Genomic DNA, 21,980 nt, shown 5'->3' on the forward strand with positions numbered 1-21,980 from the left:
TGTTATGCCTCAGGTGTCAAGCAGTGGTTAAAGGTGTTTTTCTTTGTTTTTTCTTGTTAATAACTGTTTTTCATGCTTTGATTTTTGTCAGTGAATGTAGGTTTGTGATTAAAATTGAATTCTTATCACCTACTTTTTTTTTACCCTTCATTCAGTGATATTTTTTCTACATTTAATTAGATTATCTAGAAAATAATTCAATAAGGAGAGATTGTGTGGAAATACCAAACATGATTTATTAAAGACAAAAATAAAGTAAGCCATCTGGCAATTAACTATAATGACCCATCATAGAAGAAAGAATCCCAGCAGTGAAAGGAGTTAGGAGGTGGGTTGCATGACAGTGTCTGAAAGACACAAACTAGCAGCCGAAGAGCGAGGAAGCCTTCAAATGGGTTTCTAAATACTGTCCTAATTTAACTAATGCATAAGCTTAATTTTCTATATCATCAGAATATATCTGTATTACAGCTTTTTGTGTGTGACTTTGCATTAAAACTGGGACGTGTATGTAATTGTTGACATTCCAGACTCTCAAAAACTGAAATAAACTAAAACTATCTTTTGAAAAATAACTAAAACAGGACAGAACTGGAAACCTGTTTTAACATAAAAGCAGCAAACACATAACCTATAATTACTTGTGGTGTGTATCATCTCAAAAGTGTAATGGTAGAGTTTATTCTGCATTATGGGCTGTAACACTGTATAATAATAATTTACAAATAAACAGGATAATCAATCAATCACAAAGCAACTGTTATCTACAGTAAGTAAAAACTGGTCTTTATCCTTTCATCATGTAACACGAGCTTTGTCCGCACCTGGACTCGAACCCGCGCTCTGATGGTTCCGTAAAAACTCCGTCTTTTTTTCATTGGATATAACGTAGCGATTTGATTGGTTGTTTCTGCGTTCCACCTATGAGTGATGGGCCGAGGTGTCAGCGTTTTTCTACCCGCTCTGGTGGCACGGAGCGAGGCTGGCTGTGGTGGATGTGCTGCGGGTCGAGTCGCTTTATACAGTATGGAGCCGCCCGACTTCGAAAGCATGAATTTTACGGTGGCGCCGGAGGTGTCTGCCTACCCGGTGTGCAAAGAGTGGAAAGAGGGTGCGGAAGGATCGGTGTTCCATCTCGCCAACATCTTTCTGTTCCTTGGCTTCATGGGGGGCAGTGGCTTTTACGGACTCTTCTACCTGTTCACCTTTCTCACTCTGGGCTTCTTCTGCTCCACTCTCTGGTCGTGGTCGGACTCCTGCACCACGGACTCTTTTCTGTGGAGTTTGGCGATCTTCGCGGTGTGTCTGGTACAAGTCCTGCACATGTCATACAGGCTGAGGAGCTTTTCGTTTGACAAGGACTTCCAGGAGCTGTATAGCTGCATGTTTAAAAGAGTCGGAGTGTCATTGTCCCATTTTGGGAAGATAGTGGCCTGCTGTGACGGGGAAGTCCAAACTTTAGAGAAGGACCGCTGCTTCGCCGTAGAAGGAAAAACCGCTATTGACAAGCTGTCAGTGCTGCTCTCCGGAAGGTGATTGCGCACACACGCTTGAACAGCTCAGTGTCAAACATGGTACACCCCAACATAGAGTTTAGCACAGTCATGCCCCTATTGATATTAGAACAAAGGGTGTGTTTTCTAGATACTCTTTGTCATGTGAAAGTCTTACTGACAGACTCCAAATGTTTATCTGGGTCAGGGTTACTGGGACTGATCAGGATTGGCTCATGAGCTAAAAGGTTCATTATTGTAATCTGCATTTCTAGTTCACTCTTTACCTGAGGAGTCTTTGCAGCTTTGACCGCGTAGCTTTGTTTGTTTGTTTGTTTGTTTGTTTGTTTGACCAGGCTTTAACCACAACAGCTCCATGTGTCTAAATTATGCGCAAGTAAAATGAGCACATGGTAAATTAGTATAGCTTTCAAGAGCCTAGATTTAAACATGCTTTTCATAACCACATGTCCTTGGGGAGTAAAGGCTGAATAGATTACACTGTAATGATTTGCTTTTCACTCATCTATGGACAGCAGCTTATTGAACAGTTAAATGTTTTTCTGCGGTTACTGTGAAAGCACTCGCATTAGGTGACTGATTACCTTAATGATTAGTCTACTAGTATTTTCATGTAAAGTCAATGCATTTTCATCAGTTTTTGTGCTTTATTACTTTTGTAGCTAAAAATGTACTGGAGTAATAGTTTGTACAAAATGTAGCCTAGTGCACAAACGCACATTGCAGAATTTATCATGAAATCAGTTTTACACGTATTAGAATATATGTAATATATGTAGTAGAGTGCTCTGAGGCAGTGGATGCTGCCTGTGAACTTACATTTTCAGATATTTGTTCTGAGAAAGTGAGGCAGAACACCACCACAAATTTTGGATGTTACTATGATGGAAAGAAGTAGAATTGGTCCTAGCACAGAACCCTGTGGAACTCCATAATTAACCTCAGTGTGTGAAACAGCACTACTCACACGTCTCTGAGTCCAGACGCTAAAAGGCAAGGAGCACTTGCTGCTGGAGCTATTTATGAAGTTCTGCATCACTGAGAGAGCAGCTCTCTTTTAGAGAGGCTAAAAGGTCATCGAAGGTAACAGGCTCACAAATGTGTCCACTGCACTGAATGGAGACGGGGTGGTTCATGTATATGTTAGTTTGGTCACAGCATGTCTCTGTGGCTTCACTTTGTTTTTAAACAAATTGACTTAGTGTGGAGTGAAGTGTTTGCCCACTTCCTGATTTCCTGGTGTTTTGCATATTTGTCACACTTACATGGTTCAGATCATCAATTGATATGAGACAAAGATAACCCAAATAAATATAAAATGCACTTTTTAAATGATGATTTCATTGATTAGAGGAGAAAAGTTATCCAAACCTACCTGGTCCTGTGTGAAAAAGTAATTGCCCCTCTTGGTAAATCATTGATTAACTGTGATTAACCACATTTTCTTTGGAGAGCTGCGTTCAATTTCACTAAACACACTCAGGCCTGATTACTGGAAGATCTGTTGAATCAAGAAATCACTTGAACAGAACCTGTTAGACAAAGTTAAGGAAGGCTAAAAGATCTCAAGAAGGAACACATCATGCCATCTAAAGAAAAACTTGAGAAAAAAATCACTGATATCCATCAGTATGTTAAGTGTTACAAAGGCATTTCCAAGGCTTGGGACTCCAGTGAAACACAGTGAGAGCCATTATACACAAATGGAGAAAACATGGAACAGTGATTAGCCTTCCCAAAATTACTCCAAGAGCATGTCGAAGTCTCATCCAGGAGGTGACAGAAGAACCCAGAACGGCATTAAAGAACCACAGGCTTCACATTTCTCAGTTAAGGTCAGAGTTCATGATTTAGAGACTGGGCAAAAACAGGATCCATGGGAGAGTTCACCAAACAAAAACCATTGCTGACCCAAAAGAACACAAAGGCTTGTCTCACATTTGCCAAAACAAACATCTTGATTGACCCCAAGACATCTGTGAAAGTATTCTGTGGACCGATTCAACTATTTGGAATGTTTGAGTACCGTTACATCTGCCATAAAACTAACACAGCCTTTCAGAAAAGGAACAGTCCTCAATTACTGAATGGTTGGAAGTGATGCAAATTATATAATGTGGGCTTTGTAGTTACCAGATCTTAAACTAAAAAAAACACCATTATGAAATTAACCAACAGTAAAATATGGTGGTGGCAGTGGGATGATCTGGGGCTGTTTTGCTGCCTCAGGACCTGGAAGACTTGGAACCATGAATTTTTCTACCAAAATATCACGAAGGAGAGTGTCCGGTCCGGTTTGTGATCTCAAGCTGAAGCACACTTGGGTTCTGCAGCAGGAAAATGATCCAAAACACAACAGCAAGTCCACCTCTGGCTTAAGAAAAACAAGATGAAGACTTTGGAGTGGACTATTCAAAGTCCTGACCTGTTATTAACCTCTGTCTCTCTTCCACAGCATGTCTTTATCCTGTCTTCCTTCTCTCACCCCAACCAATCACAGCAGATGGCCCCGCCCCTCCCTGAGCCTGGTTCTGCTGGAGGTTTCTTCCTGTTAAAAGGGAGTTTTTCCTTCCCACTGTCGCCAAAGTGCTTCCTCATAGGGGGTCATGTGATTGTCGGGTTTTTCTCTGTATGTATTATTGTAGGGTCTACCTTACAATATAAAGCATCTTGAGGTGACTGTTGTGATTTGGCGCTGTGTAAATAAAATTGAAACTGAATCTGATTGAGATGCTGTGACATTTAAAAGGCAGTTTATGCTTGAAAAGCCTCCAGTAAAAGACTCATTGCCAGTTATCGCCAACACTTGAGAGCAGTTGTTGCTGCTGAGGGTGGCCCAACCAGTTTTTAGATTTATGGGTACTTATGAGCCTTGGAGATTTGGATCTGTTTTCCCTTCAATAATAAACACCTTCATTTAGAAACTGCATTTTGTGTTTTAAGCCTGGTCTAATATTTAAAATAGTTTGATCATCTAAAACATTTAAGTGTGACAAACAAACAAAAAATAGGAAATCAAGAAGGGGGCTGTATGCTCCAGGCCACTATTATTTTAAGCTGCCTGCATGCAAGTGACTTCTCATCTATATATTATAGTGAGGATGACGTCACTTAATGCTGCAAATGACATTTTCTGTTGAAAGTAGAAAACTTAGAGAACAGACAGAGCCGGAGCTAAAAATTGTCTGTTGCCTGTTTTATTTTCTCGCTGAAAGCAGACGCGATTTATTGGGATATTTTAATGATTTTACAGCTCAGTGTGCCACTCTGCAGCAGGTACACCACCTGTTAAAACTGGGGCACCAAAGCCTCATTTAGTCGTGGTCACGTGATCTGGGTGTTTTTAACCACGTTTCAGAGCAGTGTTTTGAAACATCTGCACTCGGGAAGCTCGACACAGTGTTGAAATGTCTGTTTTGAACTTCCCATCTTCTGCTGCTCAACCCAAAGATGCATTTGCATTACAAATATGGCACAATTTAAGGGGAAATAAAGAGTATAAGATTACCAAGAAGCATTGTTACAACAAAGAAATACCAAACACAAATTTCCTTACTTTTTGTGCTAAGTTTAGAAATCGGAGAGGGAAAAGGTCAATTCAGAACTTGCTGGGGAATTCTCAGAATTTTACATTTTCTGTCTTTTATTTATGAAAAACAGGATAACAAGTGAACAAGACATCTCCACGATAAGAGCAAAACAGCACAGACAGCAGGACAATCATTGGACCAGGGGGAAATAGGAATGGGTGTAAGGTGAAAAATGTGTAAGGAATTTTAATCTTAAGTGTCAAAATAAAGGAAAGAACAATATAAATGCTAATAGTTACAGTAATTGAACACACATGTGTTGGTGCCCAGTTTGTGTGTCACTGTGCTCCGATTGCCACAACGAACACTGTAACCCTTTCACCTTCTACCTCTTCTCTAGCTCCTCTCTCATCCTTGCTATTTCTCCCGCTTCTCATCTTTTTTCTTCTTGACGTCACTATCACTTGATATAGCTACATCACTTCCTGTTCATCTGTCTGCATCTGGAAGTCCCACAGGATCTTCGCTTGGTCATTCTCAACCTCCGTAGGAGCCGTATCCCATTTTGACCTTGGAATTTCCGTGCTATACTTAGCACAGATATTTTTATATACTATACCAACTACTTGGTTATGGCGTACTCAGAGCACTGAAAGACAGCCTCTGTGCTGTCTTTCAGTGCAGCGTTGCCGTGCAGGGGCCTGTCCTTCCATCATGGTTCCTCTTCTTTCTGTTGCCTTAGGTATTCACTAAACATACCATCAGTTGTGGCCAGGCTATTATCCCAGCAGGGTATCTGACGCCCGGCAGGGCATAGGTGTTGATTGCCTGGATCAACATCCATGCCCAGCTGACTCCTCGGGACTTGCCTTACTCTGCAGGTATTTGGTGGTTGCAGCTTTCGTAGTCCATGGTCCCATTTGCCTGTGGGATTCTGAGGCATTTGTAGCTGTCCTGCAATGTGGTCCTCTGGCTGTGCATTTAACTCAGTTCTTACTACCTTCCCTCTTTGTTACCATCTTACTACACTTCTCTGGTCTGAATGACATGCCCATGTTCTTGTTCACTCCTGGCATACAGCTCAATGTCATCCGTGTAGAGGAGGCGGCAAACGATTGGTCCATAGTTGTACCGTTTTCATTGAAATTTCATTGCAAGTATTCCAAAAAAAAAAAGTTTATTTCTGATATTAAAATGTCCTGGGGGCATGTGGTTGCCTGATCACCCTGTGTGATAAAATTACACACATGAAAAAAACATGTTGCACACTTATGTAGTATTACAACACTACCATTACAGAATGTTTTAGGTTGTTTTAGTTAATAACTTTATCTTTAGTGTCTACTGTTGTGAACTTGACCTAAAAATCAACTCTTGCTCCATTGTCCAACAGAATCCGTGTGACAGTTAATGGAGAGTTTCTGCATTACATCTACCCTTTCCAGTTTCTGGATTCACCAGAATGGGACTCTCTGCAGCCATCGGAGGAGGGCGTATTCCAGGTTCATTTTGTTGTAATCCAAGCTACACATTAAATACTGTGTGTGTGTCTGTGTGTGAGTGTGTGATGCACAAATCACACATCCACGAATACATAAGGAAGATGGCTCCAACTGGCGTATCGCTACATCGATCACTACGGCCGTCTTCTTCTGTTTGTCTACCACCACTATGTCCGGTTGGTTAGCCACCACCATTTTGTCCGTCTGTATCTGGAAGTCCCACAGGATCTTAGCTCGGTCATTCTCCACCACCTTAGTGGGCGTCTCCCATTTTGACCTCGGGACTTCCAGGTTATACTCGGCACAGATGTTCCTGTATACTTGGCCACTTGGTTATGGCTGGGTGTGGGTTTAAAACATTGATTTTCTGATTAAAATTGGTTTTAGTTTTAATAAAGTGATATCGATTCCTTATATCCTGAATCGATTTTTAAATATAAATGTATTTTGCCAGAAATGCCAGAATCTCATGTTAAAGCTCACAAAACTATTTTAACAACCACCAAACAGCTAAAACAGCAAATGAGAGCAGGTGAACGGATTCTGCAAAAAGATGTAAACACAAAGCGTGTGTCGTCACCCCGCGTCCACAGACACACCGTCGGGGCTGAAAGCCGACACCTCACAGATTCTGGTGCTGCAGGTTTCATCACTCTGACCAAAATTCACTGAACCAGCAGCAAAGGAAAATCCAAACTATGCTTAACAAACAAATAGATATCATCATTAATTCACTCTGACTTTGGCTGTTTTGTTTCCACATCGATAAAAATCACTCTCTCTCTCAGTGTACTTCAAGGACAGTTTCCCATCTCAAATCTCTGTTTTCTGGATTATTTGCTTGCTTATTACGCACCAGTCTACGTACAGCGCTGTCAGCTGCTGTTTTTGGGGGGGTTTTAAGCGACCTCTGACAAGAAAGCCTCATTTCTGCTGTTCAATACAGAAGAAATTTTAACTTTTTAAAATTATGCCAAATTGCATAACGCTTGGCTGTGTCTCTAATAAAGCTTATTTTCTTCAGTTGTTTGATCTACGGCAGAATATTTTAAGGTTATCTGCTATAAAAAGCCAGGCCAGGAAAATCTCCTTCATGTTTTTCTGTGTTTTATTCTCAGTTACTTTCACACAAAGGCTCCTCTGATGAAGTCCTACAAGTGTCAGCTTTGTTTTTATACGTAGATATAAAAATGTGCACATGTACTGATAAATGATAAAAGAATTATGTTTCTGACTGCCTGAGAAAAAATTGAATCGAATCAAATCGGTGATTGAATCAAATCCATCCATCCATCTTCTTCCGCCTATCCGGTGCAGGGTTGCGGGGGCAGCAGCCTAAGCAGAGAAGCCCAGACCTCCCTGTCCCCAGCCACCTCCTCCAGCTGGCCTGGCCCAGCTGAGAGATATAATCTCTCCAGCGTGTCCTGGGTCTGCCCCGGGGCCTCCTCCGGGCCGCCATCCCTCCCGGATGGCTGAACTCCTCACACTAGCTCACACTAGCTCTCTAAGGGAGAGGCCAGCCACTCTTCAGAGGAAGCTCATTTCTGCCGGTCACTACCCACAGCTCGTGACCATAGGTGGGGGTAGGGACGTAGATCGACCGGTAAAATGAGAGCTTCGCTTTTACGCTCAACTCTCTCTTCACCACGACGGACTGGTGCAGCGTCCGCATCACTGCAGCCGCAGCACCGTCTGTTGATCTCCCGCTCCCTTCTCCCGTCACTCGTGAACACGACCCTGAGATACTTAAATTCTTCCACTCGGGTCAGGAACTCGTCCCTGACTGGGAGTGGGCACTCCACCCTTTTCCGGCTGAGGACCATGGCCTCAGATTTAGAAGTGCTGATTCTCATTTCCACCGCTTCACATTTGGCTGCGAACCGTTCCAGTGCCAGCTGGAGGCCTTCACCCGATGAAGCCAACAGAACCACAACATCCGCGAAAAGCAGAGATGAGATCCTGAGACCACCCAGGTGAAAGCCTTCCACCACTTGGCCTAGAAATCCTGTCCGTAAAATTTACGAACAGAATCAGTGACAAAGGGCAGCCATGGCGGAGCCCATCACCCAGCAGGAACGAGTCTGACTTGTTGCCGGCAATGCGAACCAAGCTCTTGCAATGGTTTTATAGGGATTGAATAGTCCGTCACAATGGGCTAATCACCCCATACTCCCGGAGCACCCCCCACAGGACCCTCAGATGGACACGGTCGAATACCTTTTACAATAATAATAATAATAATAATGGATTGGATTTATATAGCGCTTTTCAAGGCACCCAAAGCGCTTTACAATGCCACTATTCATTCACTCTCACATTCACACACTGGTGGAGGCAGCTACGGTTGTAGCCACAGCTGCCCTGAGGCAGACTGACAGAAGCGAGGCTGCCATATCGCGCCATCGGTCCCTCTGGCCAACACCAGTAGGCAAGTAGGGTAAAGTGTCTTGCCCAAGGACACAACGACCAGGACAGAGAGCCCAGGGATCGAACCGGCGACCTTCCGGTTACAGATGCGATTCCCAACCCCCTGAGCCATGGTCGCCCCTTTTACAAGTCCACAAAACACATGGAGCAGTGTCCTGCATGGAGAAGGACACTAGAGGCTGAGATTAAGAGATCATGGAGGAAAGTTAGCCAACTGAGAGCCCCAAACGAGAGGTCATCCAGCAGCCACGGAGCAGAGACCAGAGGGGGTTGCAGTAACGTGCCCGCTGGCTCTGCCGGCAGCTAGCTGTGCCAGAGAGGACCGGGCCTCAGGCCCAGAGGCCTGAGGGCACCCACCCCCCCGGAAGGGGCCCAGCCAGGCCACAGGCGCCAGGCCCCACCAATTGGCCACCAGGAGTGAGCCGGTACATACTTGAGCGCCCAGCCCCAGACACCAAGAACCACCAACACACCAACGTCTGAAGGCATCGGCCACTGGCAGGGAGTGTGGTGAGGGGAGATAAGCCTCCATACCTCAGAGAGCCTGAGATGTTCCCAGAGAGGTGGAGTCTAAGACCCGACCTGACATATAGATACAGACGAGCAGGCGCACGCAGACACAAACGTGCATTCCCACCCCCATATACACAAACGAATGCTCGGCACTCACCCTGTAGCTGTTGGCATGATGACATTGTATATAATTTGGATTATTTCTTTATCTTGTCAAGATCCGTGTCATCATTGTAAATTGTTTAAGCTGCACATTACTTTGTTTGTTATTTTATTTAGTCAAATTTACTATTTGACAATTTACTTTAGTCAAAGTTTTGGTGCTTTTATTTTGAAATTCAAGGTTGCTTACAAGTTGCGCTAGTTTCCTCTTTGGGTAGAAAGAAGGAGAAAACACCTGTAAGTGCAGAAAGAATGTTTTTTTTAATTATAAGTTATGTTAAGAGGACATTAACTACACACGGTTAAACTGGTAAAGGAAACCTCAGAAGAACCTCAGAAAACCACTTGCATCTGCCTGTGCTTCCAGGGAATCATACACCCGACGTGGAGACAGACACAAATAGGCACTGTACACACAATCACACTCCCCAAACACACTCTATAGGGGCAAACTGTACCCAGACCCAGCAGATGTAACCCTTCTCTCTGGGGTGGAGGAAAGCAGACCGCCTCCTTATCTGCAGTAGCAGGGAGGCCCCGCACCCCAGACCCCAATCTGACGGCCAGCACCTCCTCTCAGCCCCCCAGCCCTGACGGCTAACAGAACGGGGGTGAGTGAGGCTCAGTGTCTAAACGAGTCTCACAGGCCTGAATGCGCGCTTAAAGCCTTTTATGGTTCTTGTTTGATCTGCTGCTCACCACTAACAAGCACAAGCATACATTTTGGACTTTTCTGTAATTTTGCACATTTATTTGTTACAATTTAATTCCAAAGACTTGTGATGACAGATTTCTTTCTTTGTCACAACAGCTTTTTCTTTATCATGCAGAAAAACAACAAAAATGTTGTATTGAGGTTAAACAAAGTTTAACTTGTTTTGTGGTTTATTCTCAGGTGACGCTGCGTGCTGATAACCCCTGCCGGTACGTAGCGTGGAGGAGGAAAAAGCTCTACCTGCTCTTTGCTAAGCATCGCTACATAGCCAAGATCTTTGCCCTGGTTGTACGCAATGACATAGCAGAAAAGCTGTATTCACTCAGTGACAAGACTTTTGACAGATACGGACACCGCTACGATCTCCGCTTACCATGTTACCCTCACATGCCGGGGACTGAAATAGAAAGGGCTGATGACCATCTGCAAGTGCCGGTGCAGAGCAGGGGGGCTCCGTAAACATACACACATGCACATTCTTCATGCGCTAAATCGCAGTGCGTGGAAGTCAGTGTCAGTCAGGCTGCAGACATGTTTGCAGACAGGTAGACCGTATACCTGAGCACGAAAACAGTCTGTAGTGTTGTTACTCACAGGGCCATAATTTATGGGGCAATGAAACTTTTGAAACTTGCTTCGGATTTTAAATCAAACGATCAAGATCTGTTAGAAGTGCAGAATTTATCTTTATTTTAAGGGGTTTAGCAAAATGATTGCATTATATGACTTATACACACTTTTATACAGTTATAGCGGCGCCAAAGAGAATGGACAGTAAATTAAATTATGGACAGTAAAAATGTAGCAGATCTAAAACTCTGGATTTGATTCTAAGTGTTGACGTTTGGAGAGTTAATGCAAAGAGACACAGATGAAGGATGACATCATCAGGCTGCAAAGCCAACAGAAGCCCGTCAGAGAGGAACAACTTTAAGAGTGGCAAATCAACAATCGTGGACATTTTTAAGAAGGATGCATTGGCCAGCTCAGCAGTAACTGAAGGCCTGGACAGCAACTAAAAGGAATAAATTCTTTCTGGGTTTTGGGGGGTTGTTGGGTGCTGGGGTCCTGATCTTTGAGACTTTTCACTCTCATTGTTAAGTGCATTTTGTGACAAACGCACATACTCAGACAAAACACAGAAAACACAAGATTGCTGGTTTGTGTATCCATTTTTTCCTTGTAGGCGCTGCTTGTTTTTTATTGTTTTGTCTTACAGGTGCAGCAGTTGGAGACTCATTGTTCTTCTGTCACAGGACAGCAGACGTCTTAAATTCATATGATATTGACGGATTAGATCAATATGTGTTGTCAGTGGTACACTGACTGATGTTGTTCTGTGACAATAAATGATTTTACTGTGTAGATGCCAAACACAAACTTAATCAGTTTTCTAAGCACATGAGTCTGGAGTTCATTTTGTCAGTATGTTAGGAAGTCTAATGTATAAATATATTTTCAGCCTTAATGCCTCTGAAAGTGAAGTTACTGCGGGTTTGTCAACCAAACGCTTCGACAAAGATCCACACACCCAGCAGAGTCATTCAGATGCTGGTGCAGTCTCACTGCTTGTGTTGAAAAAGTTCACATATAAGAGTATTAATAAAGTATGAATAACAGAGGGTCGTTTTGTGTGATTGGATCCATTGAGGAGAAGAGAAGGATGATCCGAGCAATTCTGACGATTTTGGAGAGAAGAAGCAAATTTTCTTAAGAACTTCTTCTGAAAGTTAACCTTTGATCTGTCGCCCCCTGTCGGAGCTCTTGGGCACTGCTCTCGCCTTGTTCCCCTTTTAGCGTTTTCCTGTCAGCTGTGTGGAATGTGAGACGCACACAGCATCAGAGGCTCCAGCTATCCGGCCGCTTTTCCCTCTCACTGCTGTCCAGAGCTCCTCCGGCTGCTCCTCTGATCGGTAAGTGAAGAAGTCCTCACTTTTACGGGCTTTTAAGTTGAACCTAAGAAATTCCAGCGCAGCTGCGCAATGTCTATTTCTACATGTGAGCTCTGCGCGTGCTACAGCTGCTGTACAGAAATATTCACTGGCGTCCACATTTACAGTCAGATGTTGATAAAAGAGCTTCTTTACCATGAGCTGTAACGCGTTGTGTAATCTGACTACTGCTGCGTAGACTGTAAGCTGTACTTTCCCACCGGCGTTGAAAAGACAGAAACATGAATTCATTCATGACTGCAAATATGCAGCTGTGTATGTGTGCGAGTCTTCTTCAATGACAAACATGACGGAGCTCAGCTAGACCCAGTGTAGGAGCTCACTGTTGCGTTCACTAATGAATAAAAACGAGAGGGACAGTTTCTGTCGTGAACCTAAACCTAGCATCAGTAGAGTGACTGTATGACTTAATGAAGGGCAGCTGGGTTTCAAACAAACCGAATTCTAAAATAAACGTGTCAGGGGAGATTTGTGACAGAAGGATAGCAGGAAGGCTCCGAAACCAGTGAAACCAGCTCTGACGTATGGTGTGGACACTGTGGGACCAATTAAAACCACAGGAAGCTGACCTGGAAGTGGCAGTGGGAAGATAAGATTTTTGTTGGGAGGGACCAGAAAGGATAAAATTAGAAATGAGTATAGGACAGCATATATGAATAACAAGCAGAGAGCTAGTTTCACTTTAAAGCCGAGTCTGGTCCACCTTTGTTGTCCTGGAGTGAAAACAGATGACAGTTAATTATGCACGTATTTGAAACCATCTACTTTACTCTCAGATGAAATTTCGAAATGGAGATTTTGTCAGGTCCTGACATCTAAAAGACCCTTCAGTTCATAGAAGTAATAAAAGAATAAAAGCTGTTATTATTATCATGTCTGGTTTTTCCTCCTGGTCATTCCCACAGTTTCAATGGGAAACTAACCTGTAAGAACACTGGTTTGGTTCAGTTCGAGATGTTGTCCTCAAATTATTTTTGTAGGGCAAATGTTCACCGGTGTAACTGACATTCTCGTTTGGTTTAATGTTACATTGAACAATGTTTAGTGGATGAATGGGAGCAAAATGAGAAGTGTTTTGTCTACATGGAGGAAAATGTTCTAGCATTCGTCTGCCTGTGAAACGCAGCAAACATCATGGTAAGTATTAACGTGCCATCCTGGAGGAAGGGGACTCGCTATGCTGCTGCCATACGTGACACTGACCCCAGCCAAATGCTAAACCAGTGAAACTACAGTTGGAATATATTTAAAGCCCTTCCTATTTTGGAGCGCGTCTCATTGTTGCCTGCTGTTAATTCCAGTAACACCAAAGCAGCTGAAGTTCACTAACAACCCACTTCACTCCCCAGATCAGTTTAGCAGACTCGATGCTGTACTCTGATTAAAAGTGTTCCTTACATTGTTTGAGAAGTATATTAACATACAAGTACCTTAAAATATTAGAAGCAAAGTACTTGAATAAGTATACTTAGTTACCTTTCACAGCTGTGTAGTTTGTATGCTTTGAACAACCATCCTCCCACATTCACTTGTGCTCGCCTTACTCCAGTGTCCAAGGTGCCTAGCCAAAGGATGTCCTCCACCCCAGATGGGCCCACCCTCCTGCTCACCACGCTGTCCTCCTTCCCTTCTTCCATCCCGGCCGCCACGTCTGCAGATTCAAATGCCACCTCGTGCCAGGAGTGGGAGCAGACCCACCACCTGCTATTCCATGTGGGAAACCTGTCCCTGCTGTTGGGCCTGGCCATCCCGACTACTTTGGCTCTGCACATGATCATGCTGCGCCTCCTCCTGACAACAGGTCAGTTCACAGCTCGTTCCCGTGATGGGATCCAGAAGCAATGTAGTGGGGAAGATTTAAGGAACATAAAGTTATCACATCGTAAGCAGATGCGTATTCTGAGTAAAAGCTGCCCGTGCGTTAGTAAACTTCTACCAGGACAGGCTTGTTGACAGTTGACTGTAACGCTGGCATTTTAAAGATTTATTGGAAACTGTTCTGCACAAACAGGGGAGACCCTAAAAGGCTGTGACAGTGGGAGATAAAAGCAGGATGGAAAAAGCACTTCCAACATGTTTATCTTTGCTTGGCAAGAGAATGGAGACAGGAAGCAGCAGGACTTATTGAGGCTGTGGTTGTAATGTTGACAGCTCCGTTATTTATGCTGCTATTTTAGAGCAAGTCAAGTTTCAGTCTCTCAGAGAGCGAGTAAAGGAAGAGTGCTGAAATGTGTAAGGCAGCAGTTTTGGTGGTTTTATCATAAGACTGGATGGGTAATCATTATATAACACCGAGTAAGACATTTATTCATGTATCCAGACGAGCACATTTCTAAATAATTGTCATGATGTCTAAAATCAAAATATGTGAATGCAATGATTATGAATTTGTGAGCGATACAAAAGTAAAGTTTTGCACAATACTCCCATATATGAGCTTAGAAACAGAGCAGTGTGTGGCTCAGCGTTGTCCCGTAAGTTTCCCATAGAGCGATTTATTTTAAACGTACTACATTTATGGAACAATTAGACTACCTCGCTTGTTTGTCTCACTGCCCAAAGCTTTATTATTGTTTTGCTGGCAAATTCAGATTCTGAAGTTCGAAATGTGCAAAAGATAAGTGAACAGAAGAAATAAACTGGGAGGAAATCATAAATGAATGGTGGGGGTGGCTCAAGACTTTTGCACAGTAGTGTACATTAAAGTAATTTCTGATATTACAACCATACCAGATAATTTCTCCAAGATAAGATGAAGTGTTTCTTGTCTCAGCGTGGTGTGTAATCAAGTGCAGTGTGTAAGTCGGGTTGTTCTTGCAGGATGTGGTTTATTCATCGCGTGGGCCACGCTGTTCAGGTGCAACATGGATCTAATGGTGTGGAACGTGGTCTTCCTGGTGATCAACTTCGTGCACCTTTTCTACCTGTTGTATAAACGCAGGCCGGTGAGTTCAGCATCAACATCACTCACATTATACAAGATCATTGCAGGCCGCCCACGTGTGCTCATCAGAGGAGCAGTGGAGCTTCTAGCTAATAAATATGGGTTCAGTTCTGTTTCGTGGTAACACAATGCGATTATGTCTGCAGCAGCACACACCTACACTTTGGAGCAGCAGACAGGAGGAGCAACAAAGTGCGGCCGTAGTTGTTTTTTCATCAGAGAATTAAAGCCTTTCATTCATTAAAGTTCAAAAAACATTTTTATAACTTTTATAAAAAACATTTTCTCTCGAGTTACTTTGATTCTCTTAATAAGTGACTTGACATAAAGGACTGTTTTTATTTCTTTCATCCTTTAATTAACCAGGAAAGTACGAATAAAGCTTTTTTCATAGTGTCAGTGTCTGAAGTGTTTCTGAAATATATCTGGAGGACAAATTACAGCTGTTCTGGAAACTTGCCAGAGGTGTTTTTGTCTTCGGTGCAAACGAGACACGACTCGAGTGTACAAACTGTGGAGGCAACAGAATCATCCTGGTTATTCATGCGCTGGTTCCCTTTTCTTAAATGGTCAAACTCTCTGTGTGTGAGGTTTTTGAAACACTTTTGTGACTATTTACTCTTTATTCTCTTTATTTGTAGTACAACAGTTTTAAAATGTATCCACACAAAGTAGCTAAACAAACATAGTAAATATGCAGAATGCCCCATTTAAGAACAATATGCATCATGTTGTTGATTCATTAACTTGTGAATTCATATAATTCATGTATACTTATTATTTTCTATACCATAATTTATAAATGGCTCGTGTCATTATCCCAACTAGGCCTGTGCTTCAGTGCGCTGGGCTACACTGACTGTGGATGAATGCTCAGGTCAGACTAACCGTCTCAAACTGTTGCTGTCAGATTAAGATTGACAGGGAGCTGCGGTCAGTCTACAAGAGGATGTTTGAGCCTCTGCATGTGCAGGAGGCTTTGTTCCAGCGACTCACGGGACAGTTCTGCACCATTCAGACGCTGAAGAAAGGCCAGGCCTACGCTGCTGAGGACAAGACGTCTGTAGACGAACGCCTCAGCATTCTGCTCAAAGGAAAGTATGTGCTGTTTGTTTCCCTAATGAAAGTCACATAGGTCTGACTAATACACACGATTAAGGTTATTATTTTAACACCGTGCTTTTCTGATTTAGTTGGTCAGAATTTTGAATTTCATTTTTTTTGTGTGTGATAGGATGAAAGTTTCATACCGAGGCCACTTTCTGCACAACATCTATACCAACGCATTCATTGACTCTCCAGAGTTCAGGTCCACTGAGATGCACCGAGGAGAGAAGTTTCAGGTAAATTCACTTGCATGGAAGCTCTGACATAAAGGATGGACATCGTTTGCAGGGCCGATTTCCTTCTCTGGCTGTAAAAACATGTCTGACTTTGCAGAACATGAATATTCAATAAAGATTTAAGGAGGTCAAATTTCTTTAAACAGAGCTCTGGAACATGATAAAGTTTCACATGCATGGTAATTCAATGTAGCATATTTTTGAAGTACTAATAATACTACTACTAATAATAATAATGCTAATAATAATAATAATAATAATAATACTAAACATAGTAAAATAAATGTTCTTTTGCATTCAGAAATAACAAAAAGCTTTTGAGAAAGTTGTCATAAAATAAAGCGCTTAATTCAAAAACTTGTGGAAAGGTATCATTTGACTTTCCCGTCTTCTTTTTTCCTTAACTACACTTCATGTAAGCAGTCTGAAGTAATGTTAACTTTAAATCCTCTGAGGTCTCTGAACGTTCCCTTACTCATCTCCTTACAGACTTCTGTTCAGCCATAGACGCGCAGAGACGGCACAGTGTCTCAGTCAATCTGTAGATAGACGACGAGAACAATCAGGCCCAAGAAAACCGTGAAACGAAGCATATAAAAATATGTATCCCTACCTGTGGACACCTTAACACTTGTTAATGTGTCTGATTGACAGGTGACCATCATGGCAGAAGAGAACTGCAAGTTCCTGTGTTGGTCGCGAGAGAGACTTACCTATTTCCTGGAGTCAGACACTTTCCTTAATGAGGTTTTCAGGTTCCTCATCGGCAAAGATATCACCAACAAACTGTACTCTCTGAATGATGCCACACTCAGCGACAAGGTGAGTCCCGCTGGTGTCGATTTATTGGAGCATCTTGTTTAATGTGACAGCTGTAAGAGTGCTCACTGTGCTGACGAGGATGTTGGTCATGGATATGTTCTAGGCTGTGAAGAAAATGGACCGACAGCCCAGCCTGTGCTCCCAGCTGTCTATGACGCAGGTGAGAAACAGCATGGCGAGCAGCAGTGACACCGACGATGTTCTCAACCAGATCCTACGAGGTGGATCTGCTGGATCATCACTCCGTGAGTCTTAATGGGATATTTACTCTGTCACTGCAGCACGTGCTACAGCAGCGATCCACAGCTCTGCCAGTGTTCCCAGCAGCTCAAACGAGTGGGGCTCCCTCACTTCCTCCATAAATGTTCAGTGATGTTGAGGTTTATCTTTGGACTTCTGCATGTTGCCTCCTCGCAGGCTTCTGTTCACACGCACACATTTATATTTCTAAAGGTGCTGCTGAGATGAAATCCTCACCAGATGTTGGTAACAATCCATTCAATCCACACGTGAAAATTAAAATATGTTTAACAGTGAGAAACGACACATGAACACAGTGAGGTGCAAATAGTCATGAACTCTGAAATCCTGGCTCAGCTGCAGAGGGCTGGTGCAGTGGATTCAAGCGGAGGCTATGGCCACCTTGGGCGCCATGCAGATCCTGGTCCACAATACACTGGTTTGACTCGAGACGTTGTTGGACGCAGAGCGGATGGAAATTAAGTGTGTGCATGGGGATAGTCACATAGATCCCACGGTGCCAGTGGAAATAACGTATACATAGACTCGAGGCTGTGGTTTGACAAGTTAATGGGGCAGTGTGAAGAGGTGCGCTCACAACGTGTAGGGACATGTGATGTTTGTGCTGCGCTCAGTGGTGATGCAAAGTCGTCTAACACTGCTGATTCTACTGGTAGGGCAGATAGTGTGCTAGTTTGGGCCATTAGTGGGGGTCCTGTTCGAGCACACTGGCATGGACCCCATCATGGCATCATGGCACAGGGTATCGCTTTCATAAGTTCCTTCATGAGGACGAATGCAGTTGGGATCGCTGGCTGGACCCTGTGTTGTTGGCACTTCGGGAGGTGCCCTAAGCATCCATGAGTTGCTGTTCAGCAGGAAGCTGCAGGGGCTGTTGGACCTTAAAGAACACCGTGAGGAAGGTCCAAGCCCGGGTAAGAGTGAAATTCTGACGTTCCTTGTAGCACACCTGTGCATCAGAGAGGTTCCTGAGGCAGGCGGGGCTCACAGCCAACCTGAAGAAGTGTGCGGTTGGATGGAGGGAGGGACAGTATCTGAGGTCCCACTTGGGATGGTTGTTACCGACATCTGGTGAATTTTATGTCAATAACACCTTTAGAAATATATTTCTTCAAAAATTGGTGAAATGTTTACTCGCTGTATGTGATGTTAAAACAGTTCTTCTGTAGTGCTAGCTAAATGCTGTACACACGCTTAATGTAATTGATCTGTGCAGCATGAATGCATAAAGATGAGAAGGGGGAAAGGATGCATGGTAGGATTGTAGGATGACATTAAGTAGCAAATATTATGCTGCTGGCTGGAAGCAACGCAAGGGAATAAGATAGCAGTGAAGGAACACACAGGTGGACTGTCTTATGCAGAAAATGTCATCTGAAAGGTAAACTGCATGGTGGAGTCAGCAGAGAATTCATTTCATTCACTTTTGTCCTATAACACCAAAACACAACACAGTTGCCTCAGGGCACTTTATATTGTAACGGCCAAGGAGGGGCGCCCAGCTGCAGTGGATGATACAGGACAAGGACACCCTGTGGAAGAGAGATTAATAATAACTAATGATTACATGCAGAGTGCTGCATATGCTCACACTTCAGATTGTTTAGCCACAATGTTCCATATTTTTTTCATTTTGTGTTTTTCTAGAGATTTCACCCGGCACCAAAGCATCCTCAAAAATGAATCCTATAGAAGAAGGCATGGAGGATGATGTGTTTGAAGAATCGGCCTCGTCTGACCACATGCCCAACACTTCCACTGAGAATGTGTAGCCAGCAGCGCCCACAGGGGCATACTATGGAGTCCAACACAGCTGACACAACTTTCCTTGTGTTAGCTTGAGGGAACGCAAAGCCCCATCAGACACGATGGGTATCATGACGGTGGTTGTCAACTTATGTTTCCTCACATAAAAATGTGCATCTCATGTGTCATATGTCTTTTCATCCCTGTGACTGCAACATACTAATTAGGAGATGTTATCAGAGAAGAATCTTTAAAAAACTTCAAAAATATAACTACAATGTAATATTGTTGCAAATAGGACCAAAGTTAATGCTGCAAACATCTTTAATACAGTGATTTAGCACAAAGTAAACCTTTTTAATTGAGATAATATATTTATTTTACCCCTGAGTGCGCTCTAAAGCTGAAACTTCAAACTGGATCGATAGCGTAATAAAGGCTATAGGAGCAGTTCAGGCAGTGTAAAGGAGACACGTAAATCTCAGAAGGTTGATTATGTTCTCTCACTGAAAACATCCAGATGAACAGAATCAACCTTTAAAGTATAAAAACATTTATATATTTTCTGCATCACCAACTGAGACATACAACTTAACAAATTTCTCATATAAAATTTATTCTCCCAGCAAAGAATCCTTTTAAGAATCAGTGAAACGTGGTACTAACTCATTTTAATCTGAAACTCTAAACCACGGAGTTTACAAAGACAGCCACTGTCATCATGCAAACCTCTGTGTTTAAGTCCAACATAGCTCACTAACCCTTAATCTTGCTTCATAGCACATCACTCACCTCTATAGTCTATAGATATGTTTAGCACTAACTGGGATAGCTGCAGCTCAGGAGGCAGAGCAGATGGTCTACGGTTGGCTGGTTTGATCCCTGGCTGATCTCCAGTCTGCACGCTGAAGTATCCTCAGGCAAGATACAAAACCCAGAGTTGCTCTCTGATGCACTCATCAGAATATGAATGTGTCATTGTTAGATAGAAAGCACTTAGGCTTAGAAGGTCTTGCATGAGCGGATGTGAATAGATGACTGAGGCATGCTGTACTGACTTTGAGTGCTCAAGTAGAAACTGTTCATTTACCATCAGTACATATTTGTCTCAGACCTGAACAAACAGCAGCAAAGTTGATACATTATGTCTTATTACACTATAATGTTCTTAGTTCTTACTGCAATTGTTTCATTTGGAGTTCACTGTGTATTAAATGTATGTGATCACATGTATGTACAGTGCATCCAGAAGGCATTCACAGCTAGTTCCATATCCTGTCATGTTACGGTGCTTTTCCACCCTAAAACCCTACACACATACCCCGCAGTGACAAAGGGGAAAATGTTGGCTTGAAAATTCTTCAAAATGTATTAAAAAAAACAAAAACGAATTACATGTGCATATGTTTCCATAGTTTTCACAGTCAGACCTGAGCTAAGGAGCATCCTGTTTCCACTCAGTATCTGTCACATGTTTCTACAACTTTGTTGACCGTCGTAAATTCAGTTAATTGGACAGGATTTGAAAAGGTATGCATCTGTCTATATGAGGTCCCCTAGTGGACAGTTTATACTGAAGCACAAACCAGTCCAGGAGTCTAAGAAGTTGCCTGTACACTTCCAAGACAGGATTGTAATTGAGGCCCAGAACGGGCGAAGGGTACATTTCTGTCACATTGAACAAATGTTGGACCTTTTTTATTTTAAATTCACTTGTTTTCTGTGTAGTTAGTCATGCATTTTTAAATTAAATACTGTGAAGATATCCACACAAGCTTTGGTGTAGAAGTGGCCGTAATAATACTGCAAAGATCTGATTTCTGATTCACTGATAGTGAAGAAACGCACACATCATGGGAAGCAGCAGCCTATTGCAGCGACACTAAGGGAGGATTCGGGGTCACCTGATCCAGCCCTAACTGTGTCAGCAAAAAGGAAAGTGTGCTTTAAGTCTGCTCTTTTGGGGTAATACGGTACTGAGAGTTCATTAAGATTTGAGCCCTTTTTGAAATGATTAAACTATTTTTAGGATTTAAACCCTTTAAATCTCAGTTTAAACATTTGAGTTACTAAATAATTATTGAAAAAAAACTAACAGAAAGCTGCTTTTTTCCATATAAATAGTACGGGAGTGGGACGCTGGTGCTGATTAGAGTCTTGGACGTTTCAAAGATCAGCAACAAAACTGATTTTCATGCATTTTCGTTCTTTTGTATATATGGTTCCAGATACTCCCTAAAACGTTCACCTCAACTAAAACCACATGTTTAATCTCTGCCATTGCAGTGTAAAACAGAAGTATTGATTCCTTACTGGAGGGATGGATTTTGTCATTTAAGTTATTTAAAAAAGTTACAGAATTACTGAATCTAACACAGAGCATGAAGTTAGTTTGTACAGTGGGTCAAACGTCATCCTGCTTTACGCCTCCTTGTTTGTTGCAGACTAAATATATATGATGGATGAAAGTGGAGCTAAAGGCAGAGGAAGAAGGAGATGCTGCGGCTCGATGATGACAAAATGTCAGTCTACTGGAAGTGCAAAATACT

General features: G+C 42.7%; 2 protein-coding genes across 2 annotated transcripts; both read left to right on the forward strand.

Moving 5' to 3' along the window:
- The first annotated feature begins 976 nt into the window (after positions 1 to 976).
- Positions 977 to 10,830, forward strand: popdc3 (popeye domain cAMP effector 3). The gene is made up of 3 exons (XM_085421997.1): positions 977 to 1,532; positions 6,438 to 6,546; positions 10,544 to 10,830. The coding sequence occupies exons 1-3, from the start codon at positions 1,027 to 1,029 to the stop codon at positions 10,820 to 10,822; spliced, it is 894 nt and encodes a 297-aa protein (XP_085278123.1). The 5' UTR covers positions 977 to 1,026; the 3' UTR covers positions 10,823 to 10,830.
- Positions 10,831 to 12,148: 1,318 nt separating this feature from the next.
- Positions 12,149 to 20,822, forward strand: popdc1 (popeye domain cAMP effector 1). Its single transcript, XM_085421996.1, has 8 exons — positions 12,149 to 12,276; positions 13,865 to 14,116; positions 15,136 to 15,260; positions 16,170 to 16,357; positions 16,494 to 16,602; positions 17,257 to 17,424; positions 17,528 to 17,669; positions 19,333 to 20,822. The coding sequence occupies exons 2-8, from the start codon at positions 13,888 to 13,890 to the stop codon at positions 19,455 to 19,457; spliced, it is 1,086 nt and encodes a 361-aa protein (XP_085278122.1). The 5' UTR covers positions 12,149 to 12,276; positions 13,865 to 13,887; the 3' UTR covers positions 19,458 to 20,822.
- The last annotated feature ends 1,158 nt before the right edge of the window (positions 20,823 to 21,980 follow it).

Source organism: Rhamphochromis longiceps, linkage group LG11 (genome assembly GCF_057381845.1).
Source record: "Rhamphochromis longiceps isolate RC_006_pf linkage group LG11, R_longiceps_female_GT1.1, whole genome shotgun sequence".
In the NCBI taxonomy this organism is placed as follows: domain Eukaryota; kingdom Metazoa; phylum Chordata; class Actinopteri; order Cichliformes; family Cichlidae; genus Rhamphochromis; species Rhamphochromis longiceps.